Consider the following 11,892-nt stretch of genomic DNA (forward strand, 5'->3'; position numbering starts at 1 on the left):
AGGAAGGAAATGAAAACGACTTCTGAAGTCAAGATCTTGAACATCTGAAGCTACTTGATGGAGAAATAGAAAAACAAATTAATCACTCACCTAATTAAAAAAGGATCTCCAGCTCAGAAGCGATTAAGAAGTTCAACTCTAGATCATTTCAAGGCATTTCACCTCACAAATTCGAAAAAAGATCAACAAAATTCAAGCAATATACCCTCAATCAAAACAACCCATCAATCCAATTCTAGTCCATAAAACCCTATTACATTCATCAAAATCAAAACCAGCAAAACTCATGGGAAAAAAAAAAAAAAAAGTATAGTGTTGGTGGGTGAACCTTCCCAAGTCTGTTCTGAAGAGGTTCTTGGGTCATTTTATCCCCCTTAAGATGAGATAACGGCTGCAGCACTTCATCCAACCAGAAATCCAACTTCCCCATGCATTTTCAATGGAAATCAACTCAGCTGTTAAATTAGGAATAATAGCACATGCAACACTAGCTAATGAAACCAGAAATGGGAACTCATCATTTGGTCAATTTCCAGGAATGGCACAGCTAATGAAATGAAAAACAATCAATCACATAAGTAACTTGGGCTTAGGTGCATGTAAATCACAAAAACAGAATAATACCCCTCCACATAAAACAAAATTACTACAGAAAAAGCCAATTCTCAGAGTAAATCAAGAGTCAACAACAAAAACGTAACTGAAGTTTGTCAAAACTTAAAATTGACCCAATTGTAATCTTTCTCTTACAAGTGTTTGCCAGAGACTTGTTAAGGATCACACCCACATTTTTCACCTGGAACCAAATAAAAGCATATCTAATTAGTGCAAGGCAACTAAAAAGGCTATTGACAGAGCCAACACATTTCATTACAGTTTCAAACAGAACAGCTTGAAGGAAATATGTATTCTCCATTTCACCTTTTTCATTTAGGCTCCGTTTGTTTGAAGGAAAAAAAGGGGTGGGAAACTTATGAGGGTGGGCCCTTTTTACCTTTTCCACTTTTCTCCGTCAAACAAACAGGGCCTTATGGTTTATTAATGAATCTTTTCTTGCAGTAAGAAATGTTAGGACCGGATGCAACTTCAACATTAGCTCAAACATGATTCTGTGACCTCAATGCATGGGAAATGTATTCTTTTTTCCATTGTCCACATCAGGGCACATTTCTTGCGCTTTTTTTTTCTTGGCAACTATAAGAGTTTATTTTAATCTAGAGGGCAAAAACAAAAGAAATAAAGCAATTCAAGACTGTTCTTCTCCCATCACACACCACGTATATATGCACTCGAAAGTCTGGGTAACATGATAACAGATCAACAAACCCCAACAATGAATGGATTCACTTTAAACGAGAGTGGCATACCCGGAGGGCTTGGAAACGAGCCATTTACCATAAAAAATAGTAGAAAACAAGATGCGCTGAATATATACTAGTAGCAACCATGAACAACTTATAGCACCCAAAATCCCTATAGCATCAGGGGGCCAACCATGTTCCACCAAGAGAGCCATTCAAAGGCCAACTTGAAAGAGGGTTGTAAGGACAATATCCATAAGTAACCAAATAGAGACCAACAGTAATAGTCTATAGCATCACAAAATACATGCGGAGGCCAACTTTGGGTGTTAGGACACGATATCCATGAATAATCAAATAGTTACAACCACAATAATAATCTGATGTGTTGACAATCAAAGCTTCAATAAAAAGAGAATCAGAATAAAAAAAAGAGAGAAAACAATTATAAAACCTATCCTGGACCAAAAAGACTCGACGCAACATTATCCAAGAGAAAATTGTCCAGTCTACAAGCCAGATACTTCCCCCCAAACTCCCTGAAATTGCCATTTTAGCAAGAATGGTCCCCCAATTCACAGTCACTTGTTAAGCTTGTTAAAATCCAGTATATCTCTTCCCCCATGTGAATATCTACTATTATTTGCCATATTGGACTTTCAACAACAATGCTTGTATCATCAAAACAAATAAAACATCGAAAGACAAAAGGACAAATGTCAGCATTCATTCAAAATTTGCAAATGATCAGAGCATCCTAATAGGTAAATTTCATGGTAAAACCACTCAGTGCCAACTAACCTTTCAACTCACAAGCATGTTTGGACAAACATAAAAACAAAGGTGCACAGACACTCACATATCCAAACGAGGGTAAAGCCTACATAGAAATAGCATGGGGACAAGCATTTTCATCTATAATTACAAAATAGAAAGAGACTTACCAATCTAGAACTAATTTCCACACTTGAAGCATGGCTTATTTCTCCCAAAATTAACGGAACCACACCTGTTGGAACAAAACAAAGTCAAAAAAAAAAGGCGTACCCAGTGCACGAGACTCCCGCATGTGGGGGGGTGTGTTCATGGAGGAAAAGAGAGAGAGAGAGGGGTCTTACAGTGGGCATTTCCATTTCCCAGAGATAGGTGATAAATCTGGTCGAAATGATTCGCACTTCCGGCACCATAAATTTCGTGAAAAGCTGAAGTACCTGCAGCTGCATGTATTGCAAGAAATCACAACTGTTAGAGCAAAACAAATTTAACCCTAAAATTAAACAGAGAGAGACAGGTCTTACATTGGGCACTCCCACTCTCCACCGATCAGCAGTAATGTAGGCCGTGCCTCATGGCACAACTTACAGTGGATATTTTTGGCATAACTGTAATTTCCACACCTGCACAAGAAACCCAAATATAAATTAACAGACTCAAAAGGAAATGTAGGGGCGATTATAGGAGAGAGCTTCAGGTGTACTTAGTGGTGGGCCCAAATGAATATAGCCTGAAATAAATGGGCAACTAAGGGGCTTGTAAGCGAAATGATTCATCGCAGTTATCAAACCCTAAGAGAACAGACCGGAATGGGATATGGCTGTCCATGGGCCTGTCTAAATAGTCTAAAGTGAAGATGGATGACTATTGGTTTGGTTCAGTTGATGGACCCGATTGAATGGCCTAAAAGGAACAATTGATCCACATTCTGGAATGAAGGGTAGACAACTAATGGGCTTGATCAAATCTACCCAAAATGAAACCACCCATAGGCCCAAAACCCCAAACAGTATTTCTCATATCAATCTTTTGATGGGTCGAAATTAAACTTGGGAGCCATAGTCCGAACCTAAAATCAAAGCCCAACTAAGGTGACCTAGGCTCAAATTGAGGAGAATAAATGCAAAGAGGTTTAATGACCAAGTAGATTGGGCAATCAAATTCTTACATCAATGTTCACTTGAGGTTGAGGTCTAAGCCCCTAAAAACTAAGATCCAAAAATATGATCTGTTAAGATATCCATTCAAAGCCTAGAAATGTATCATGTAGTGTACTTACTTGGGACATACCCAATCCCTGTTCAGGATTGAAGGATCTCGGGGTGAGTCTATAAGTTCAGTCAACTTAGACAACAGCCTCTGGGCTGGATCTTCAACTCGTGCCATAATCATTGGGATCTTCCTGAACTTCAGTGGATGTATCCCATAATGGAATATTACGAACGTCAACCGTAGATGCAAGGTCGTCTCACTTCTTCAAAATAGCATAGGCTCTATTGCAGTATCGCATAGCAAAATAGGAATTGCAAGCCTGCGATAGAGTTAATCACATTTCACAAATTTGAAAAAAAAAAACAAAAAAAAAAAAAAAAAAAAAAAAAAAAAATATTTACCATCTCTTCATCAAGTTTGACGAACACTCTTAATTTCTTCGCCGAATCATTGACTAGCCCGTATGTAACAAGGCAGGAACTCTGAACAAGAGTTTTGATGTCTTTTTCAGGTAATACCTGCAACAGAAAACATTGGGTAGATAATTAGTAATATACTTGCCCGAAAACCCGCTAGGGTATCATGTGACTCAGACTCTTTTGACTTTTCTACCCCATCCATAAACTTCATTTCAGGAAATAGAGATTACATAAGGAGGTAAAACCTCTCCCGAGCAAAACTCAAGTAGGCAAACTTCAGCGGGCCATAATATTTGATACGTTACCCAGCCGCTGGGTATACAGTCGCTCATAGTGTTCCCAGCAGCAAAATAGCCATTAATTCTTAATGCATCGAAGAAGAGGCTCCATTCCGGCCATGGATGTCCTCTTAAACCATTGACCGTGGGCCTTAGACGTGAGTCGCAAACCAAATAGCAGTGTTCGGAACCATTCTTTGAAGAAGTAAATGTCTCGGCCTCGAGGCCTCCATGTTCATAAGCCCCATTTCAAGACTGTTCTGCTCCCATCACACACCACATATGCACTTGAAAGTCTAGCTAACATGATAACAGATCAACCAACCCAAACAATGAATGGATTCACTTTAAACAAGAGTGGCATACCCGGAGGGCTTGGAAATGAGCCATCTACCATCAAAATTAGTAGAAAACAAGATACGCTGAATATACACTAGTAGCAAGCATGAACAATTTACAGCACCCAAAATCCCTATAGCATCAGGGGACCAACCATGTTCCACCAAGAGATCCATTCAAAGGCCAACTTGAAAGAGCGTCGTAAGGACAATATGTCATTTTTCATAATATCCCAATAATATAGAAAGATTGCCATCACGAAACTACAAGGAAAAAGATCAGAATTTCTTTCCATTTCAAGAATCACAAATTTTACTTCTTCAGAGCATTATCTCTAAAAAGTCTTCCCTGGTTCATGCTCTCCACGTTTTAGTATTGATTTTGGGAGAGACATGGAGGTTCATCAAGGCTCCAACCAGAGTTGAATGGTGATACAGAATTGATGTAGCTGAACCCATTTGGTTGGGAAAAGGCTTCGCTAAGTTGAGTATATATATTAGCAAAGAAGTTCACCAACACCAAGACAATCTTCCCAAGCCCTTCATCTTGTCTTCAGCAACCACCAGTTTGGTTATTCATTAGGTGCTTGCTACCGACGTAAATTACACTCTCAAACCATGGTTCTAAGTGTCGGTATCAAATACAAGTGATCTATATTGATTTTGCATGTTCCCAATTCCAATACCTAGCCGATACCAATAGTTGAATGGAACATATCATTTATGTGCGTATCTCCGATACGATACGTTCTGATACGTATCTTAATTTTGGGTGACCGATACAGCGACCAAGACCGATACTTTAATCCTTGAGTACAATTATATCCCTATGGATTGATTTACCCTTATACCCATATTACTTCCATGATTACAACAGTATCAAAATCCTAAACCCGCAAGAGAAGGTATATACTCAACTTTTTTTTGCTTGGATTTTTCTGATTTGTGGGTTTCATGATGATGGATGGGAATAGAGGAGAAAACAACCAAGAATTAGTGTATTGGAATGCAAAATATAGTCAGATTCACGGGTCTATTTCACTGTTATTGAACTTCTCTTCTTCCTCTTGTTTTATCCTCGTTTGAGTCTAACTATCAAGAGGTTGAAGAAGACAAATTCTGTTTCCTACAAACAAGGAAAGAATTTCTTCTAATTTGTCTAAGCATCCCTCTTCTTACAGTTCCTTTACCAAACAACCCTGATTCTGAAACAAAAATTTCAGAAGAGTCCCTCCCTTCAACATTCAGTACCTATTCCTCCTAGAATTTATTCTATCCTCTCCTAATGGTTCAGAATTGTTCTCATCCTTAGAAATTTCCACTAAACTTATTTTACACAAAAGACCCTATATGAAATTAATATTAAGTGGGAGAGGAGAAACTCAAATATTTCAGTTTTAAACCCCCACTCTTTTATGTAAATTACGCCAAACCCCCCTTCTAATTTTTATGCGTTGTTTGGAAATTAGAAAAAAATGCATAAATATGGATCTTTTGGCTTGGATTTATATTCAAATGATCAGAACTAAGAAATTTATCAATAAAGTATTATATCATTCGTGTACTAAGTAAGAATGTCATCATGCCCTTGGTGATTTGGCAAAAGGGGTTTGAATCCTCTTGACACATACAAATATGTTTTGTTAATAATATCATCTATTTATCGCCTGTTTATGGTTTATCATGGTTAAAACACTTCCATTGCATGGATCCATTCATATATATAAAGTGTATACAACATCTCTTGGATCTCTTCGAGACATCTCCTAAATCCACATTATTTTGGTTGATACAGAAGCTTCATACCTTTCCGTCTATTAATCACAAATCACAAAGAATACTAAGGCACATGAAAAGAATCTAAGTAAATTGCATAAACACAATTCATTATGCACTTATCAACCATGGAAATATTCTAGTCACGTCAACTCTGACTCTAATTATATATAAATACAATAAAATCAGCTAGAAAACACAGGAGAGTAATAAATAAAGTGGTCATAAATAAGGAATTGATAATTTACCCAATACAAGTGCATTACACCAATCCTTGAGGAAGTCTTGCACCATATATGATAAAGTAGTCAAGTCAGATTCCCATGACTATAACATGTTTCAACAAACACTCTCCATACTCTTTCATCTGGATTTCTCCCTCTCTTACGCGTCACAACAAACACCTCATTAGCCTCATGCAGTTTGCTCTGTTCATATAGAACACAAAGCAACCAGTTACAATCAAAATGGGGAAGTACATAACCATGGATAAACATTTCCACAAATACTTTGAAGGCCAGATTGCTCAAATTACTGAGACAAAGATGGTATACCAGTTTCACATAGGAAAAATGGCATGGTACAAAGACAATGCTAAAGCCTCAAGTACTCTTCCTGCCCAACGTAGACCTTTAAACATCGTGGTATAAGAGATGTTATCTGGAACAAAAACATCCGCATGCATCACGTGGAATAATTTTATAGCATGATTCAGATGACGAGATTTGATATGCCCATCAATTAATATGGTATAGTCACCTGATTGCGTCTCACACCATCTTTCTGCATCAACTCAAGCTGATCATATGCATATTGCATGCTACCTGCCCGACAAAGACCTGTTATGACTCCATTATAGTGGTACAAATTGGGAACTAGCCCAACTACTTTGATTTTTGTATTAGTTTCAACGCTAATGCTACATAATTTATTTCTTCAAAGGAATCACAAAGATCTCTGGCAACTGGGATTTTTGATCAAGCAAACTTGTCCATCGATATTTGGAACCTTCTATTCAGAACACAATATCTTCTACCCCTAAATGAGATGTTTCTGCAAATACCACTGATCAATGAAACATACATGATCATATCAGGTTTAATATTTTTTTCTTTTCATGAGATTGAATAAGCTAAGAGCAAAGCCAACCTCTCCTTTTCTGCAAAACTGCTTCATAAGAGCAGTGTAAAGCACTGTGTCTGCCACAAAACCATCTTTTAACATTTTACCAAGATATAGACATGCCTTCTCAGTCATGTTTTTCTTGATAAGTCCATTTATTAGTGCAGTGTACGAATGAGAATTAGGTTGAATATATTTATTCATCCACAAAAAAAAAAAACACTCTTTTTATGTAAATTACGCCAAACCCCCTTTGAACTTTTTTGTATTGTTTGGAAAATAGAAAAAATGCATAAATATGGATCTTTTGGTTTTGATTTATCTACAGATGATCTGAACTATTAAAATTTATCAATAACGCATTTTATTGTTCCATGTACTAAGTAAGCTTGTGATCATGCCACTTGCGATTTGGAGAAAGGGGTGGGTTTGAATCCTCTTGACACATACAAATATTTTAGTTGATAATATTTATCTATTTATTTCCTGTTTATGGTTTGTTATGCTCAAAACACTATTGTTGCATGGATCCATGTATATCTTAAGTTTATACAGCATGTCTTTGATCTATTCGAGCAGCCCAGTGCACGAGGCTCCCGCTGCTGCAGGGTCTAGGAGGGGCAGGTGTACACAGCCTTACCCCTTGCTTCGCAGAAGAGGTTGTTTCCAAGTTTTGAACATGTGACCAACATGTTGTAATAGTGCAACTCAACCAACATCTTTGATCTCTTCGAGACATCTCCTAAATCCACATTATTTTTGTTGACACTGACATTTGATACTTTGCTGTCTAATTAATCATAAATCACTAAGAATAACTAAGGCACATTAAAGGAATCTGATTAAATTCATAAACTCAATTCATTATTCACTTATCAACCACGGAAATATACTTGTCAATTGTCATGACAACTCTTACTCTAATTATAAACATATACAATAATATCAGCTAGGAAACACAAAGGACAGTAATAAATAAAGTGATCGTATATAAGGAATTGATAATTTACCCCAATAGACGCGCATGACACCAATCCTTGAGGAAGTCTTGCGCCATCTATGATAAGGTAGCACTTGTCTCCATGAGCAATTTTCCTCAATCATGGTAGTCAAGTCAGATTCCCCTTGCCCATAACATGTTTCAACAAACTCTCTCCATACTCTTTCATCTGGATTTCTCCCTCTCTTAAGCATCATATCAAACACCTTATAAGCCTCATGCAGTTTGTTCTCTTCATTTAGAACACAAAGAAACCAGTTACAATAAAAATGGGAAGGTACATAACCATGGATAAACATTTCCTCAAACACTTTGAAGGCCAGATTGCTCAAACTACTGAGACAAAGATGGTATACTAGTTTCACGTAGGAAATATGGCTTGGTAGAAAGCCCCTCTTATGCATTGAAAAAGACAATGCTAAAGCATCAAGTACTCTTCCTGCCCTACAAAGACCTTTAATCATCGTGTTATATGTGATGTTATCTGGAACAACACCATCGGCATTCATCGCATTGAATAGTTTTATAGCATGATTCATCTGACAAGATCTGATATGTCCATCAATTAATATGGTGTAAGTCACCTGATTGGGTCTCACACCATCTTTCTGCATCAACTCAAGCTGATCATATGCATATTGCATGCTACCTGCCCGACAAAGACCTGTTATGACTCCATTATAGTGGTACAAATTGGGAACTAGCCCAATTACTTTCATCCTTTGTATTAGTTTCAATGCTAATGCTGCATAATTTATTTCTTCAAAGGAATTGCAAAAATCTCTTGGCAATAGGGATTTTTGATCAAGTAAACCGTACAAACTGCCCATCGATATTTGGAACCTTCTATTTAGAGCACATCTTCTACCCCTAAATGAGATGTTTCTGCAAATACCACTGATCAATGAAAGATACGTGATCATATCAGGTTCAATATTGTTTCTATCCATGAGATTGAACAAGCTAAGAGCAAAGCCAACCTCTCCTTTTCTGCAAAAGTGCTTGATTAGAGAGGTGTAAAGCACTGTATTTGGCACAAAACCATCTTTTAACATTTTACCAAGATATAGACATGCCTTCACAGTCATGTTTTTCTTGATAAGGCCATTTATTAGTGCAGTGTACGAATGAGAACTAGGTTGAATACCAAACTCTATTATCATTCTGTCAAACCAACGACAAGCATCAATTGCTCTTCCACTCTTAGAGTAGCCATTAATCAGGGTCCTAAAGACAGGTTCATCTGGAACCACACCAGCATCAAGCATTCCCATGAAAACAATCTCAGCCTCCACCAATCTTTTCTCTTTGCATAAAAAACTAATAATAGAGTCATAAATAGCAACGCTAGGAGTCAGTCCCTTCTCATCCATTTGCTCCACAATCTCAAAAGCGGACGACAAATCTCCAAGCTTGCAGTGTTCATTCACCATAATCAAATAAGTATCTAGGTTAGGAGATACGCCCTGATCCTGCATGAGGCTTTTGAGGGACTGCACATCCTCAACCGCGCCCTCCTGCAAAAGATATTTGATCAAGGAATTGTAAGTAGAAAGCAAAGGCTTGCATCCACAACTGACCATCTTATCCATGAACAACAATGCAAGATCAGTTTTCCCCACTGCACACAAGGCACTTATGAGAATGCCAAAGCCCACATTGGAAGGAAACATGCTGCTCGTCAATATCCAACTAAATATAAGCTCAATATTATCCTCCAAACCCTTGCTTGGACCAGAAGAAGAAGAGCTTGAAAACAGATCAATATCAATATTACAATCATTGTTCACCATTGCTTTCAAAATCGTGAAAGCCAGATCAAGTTCACGGCCATTTGGGCCCCCCTTGATTAAAAACAAGAACAACGCATGATCAGGAGCGATGCCACCATCCAGCATCCTATTAAACAATTCATCTGCATCTGCAAACCGTTTCTCCTTATACAAGGCAGATATTAAGCATGTATAGCAATGCACATTGGGGGCTACTTGCATGTTGTTAAAAAGGGTCATCGCACAATCTAGCTTCCGCTCCTTGCAGTATCCACTAATCAAGATGTTGCATGTTACCAAATTAGGTTCCAATCCACTTCCCTTCATCTGTTCATAGAGCACCCTTGCAGAATCAACATCAACTAACCTAACAAGTCCAGAAATTAATGTATTGTAAGCATAAATATCAAGTTCACAACCTGTGTCCTGCATTCTTCGAAAAAGACCCTTAGCCATCTCAATATCCCCTTTTTCGCAATAACCTTTAATAAGAGAAGTGTACATCTTACAATCTGGACGGAGGCCTTGCAGCGTCATTTCTCTGCATAGGAATTCCCCCTCCTCAAATTGACCACTCTTACAGAAAGCATACAGCAATGATTTGTACAAACGAACTATGGGACGAGTTCCTGACTGAAGCATTAAGTAGAACACTTGGAGGGCTTCATCTAACTTTCCCTCAAAGCACAACCCATCAACGAGAAGATTATAACACCACCAGGGAGGATGTTCCCCAGACCGAAACATTCGGACATAAAGATCAAATGCCTCCAATAATCTGCCCTGTATGCAGAACTCACGAAGCAACAAACTGCAAGCTATCTTGTCAGGGAAATTACCCATCCGAATGAGTTGGTCAAAATGTATAATTGCATCCGCTAATTCTCCTATCCTGCAGTAACATATAATCATCGAGTTTAGCATTGATGGTGTGGGAACAATACCTCTGGTTGTGATGTTCTCAATGAAAAACTCTGCAGCTAATTGAGGCTGACCAAAGCACAGGAACTTCTGCAAAATCAAGCTATAGCTTTGTGTATTAAACTGCAATCCACGCAAAAGCGCAAATTCGATAGTGTCGATTACAGGTTGCTTCGACATCGAATGCTTGACGATGCGCTCAAGGACTCCCTGTGCAGCAGAAACCAGGCCTCGCCTATTAAGCCGCTCTGCTAAAGCTAAACAATGAGCCATGTGTTCTTCGGCTGGTGATGATGAATTTAAGCTCAGAGTTTCAGCATGGAGAGGATATGTAGTTAATGTTCTTCTGGATATTCTGGCCCGGTTGTTGTCGTTGCAGGAGAATAAAGTACGTAGACGAGGCCTCTTTGGTGTCATCTTTGATCAGTAGTACCCCAAATAATGTGCAGAAGCTTAAGAGACTAATCGAACATTACTGCCAAAAATCCCAATTGAGAAAATCAAAGAATTCATAAAACTTAAAAAGAACAACATGAGAAGCCTGAGAATATGGATGGGTGACTTGAAGGCAAAACCCTTTTTTTTTCTTTTCTCTCGATTGCATTCCAAAACCTGGTGAGTTGATCTGGTCAAAAATGGTTGAATCACTGGGTTTCTAAAAGATTGAGACTAACAAAAGTTTAGTAATCAACTTGCAAAATAGGCACTTCAAAGTTCAAAGACGGCTTTTGCTTGACCAAATTCATGTCCGCCACAAGTCCAAATTCTTTCTTCTTTCGTGTTTATATTTGAGAGAGAGAGAGATTTACCGCCAGGGAGTTGCAGGCATGAAAGCTGTATCAGGAGACTCCCACTGGGCAAGGAGAAGAAAGTAGGATGGGTTCTACGGTTGGTTCGCTCCAACTACCAACCCCTCTTGGGAGACTCTCGAGTGATTGGCTTTTTTTTCTTTTCTTTTCTTTTTTTTTTTTTCCTCTTT

The 11,892-nt window shown here is 38.2% G+C and overlaps 1 protein-coding gene across 6 annotated transcripts; it reads right to left on the reverse strand.

Annotated features, from left to right (window-relative positions):
- Positions 1–495: 495 nt before the first annotated feature.
- LOC122074605 (pentatricopeptide repeat-containing protein At5g62370-like) lies at positions 496–11,876 on the reverse strand. Of its 6 annotated transcripts, none has more exons than XM_042639499.1 (10): positions 11,723–11,876; positions 8,231–11,388; positions 6,858–6,922; positions 6,653–6,758; positions 3,689–6,526; positions 3,355–3,606; positions 2,600–2,698; positions 2,420–2,518; positions 2,246–2,310; positions 496–796 (listed from the first exon to the last, which is right to left on the reverse strand). In XM_042639499.1, exons 2-4 carry the CDS (start codon positions 11,328–11,330, stop codon positions 6,693–6,695), a joined length of 3,231 nt encoding a protein of 1,076 aa, XP_042495433.1. In that variant the 5' UTR covers positions 11,331–11,388; positions 11,723–11,876; the 3' UTR covers positions 496–796; positions 2,246–2,310; positions 2,420–2,518; positions 2,600–2,698; positions 3,355–3,606; positions 3,689–6,526; positions 6,653–6,692. The 6 variants fall into 6 exon arrangements, with proteins under 6 accessions (XP_042495433.1, XP_042495432.1, XP_042495435.1 ...); XM_042639498.1 differs by having other exon boundaries at positions 3,689–3,805; positions 6,347–6,526; positions 8,231–11,875; XM_042639501.1 differs by having other exon boundaries at positions 3,689–3,805; positions 3,952–6,526; positions 8,231–11,875.
- Positions 11,877–11,892: the final 16 nt, after the last annotated feature.

The sequence above is a fragment of the Macadamia integrifolia genome, chromosome 3, assembly GCF_013358625.1.
Source record: "Macadamia integrifolia cultivar HAES 741 chromosome 3, SCU_Mint_v3, whole genome shotgun sequence".
In the NCBI taxonomy this organism is placed as follows: domain Eukaryota; kingdom Viridiplantae; phylum Streptophyta; class Magnoliopsida; order Proteales; family Proteaceae; genus Macadamia; species Macadamia integrifolia.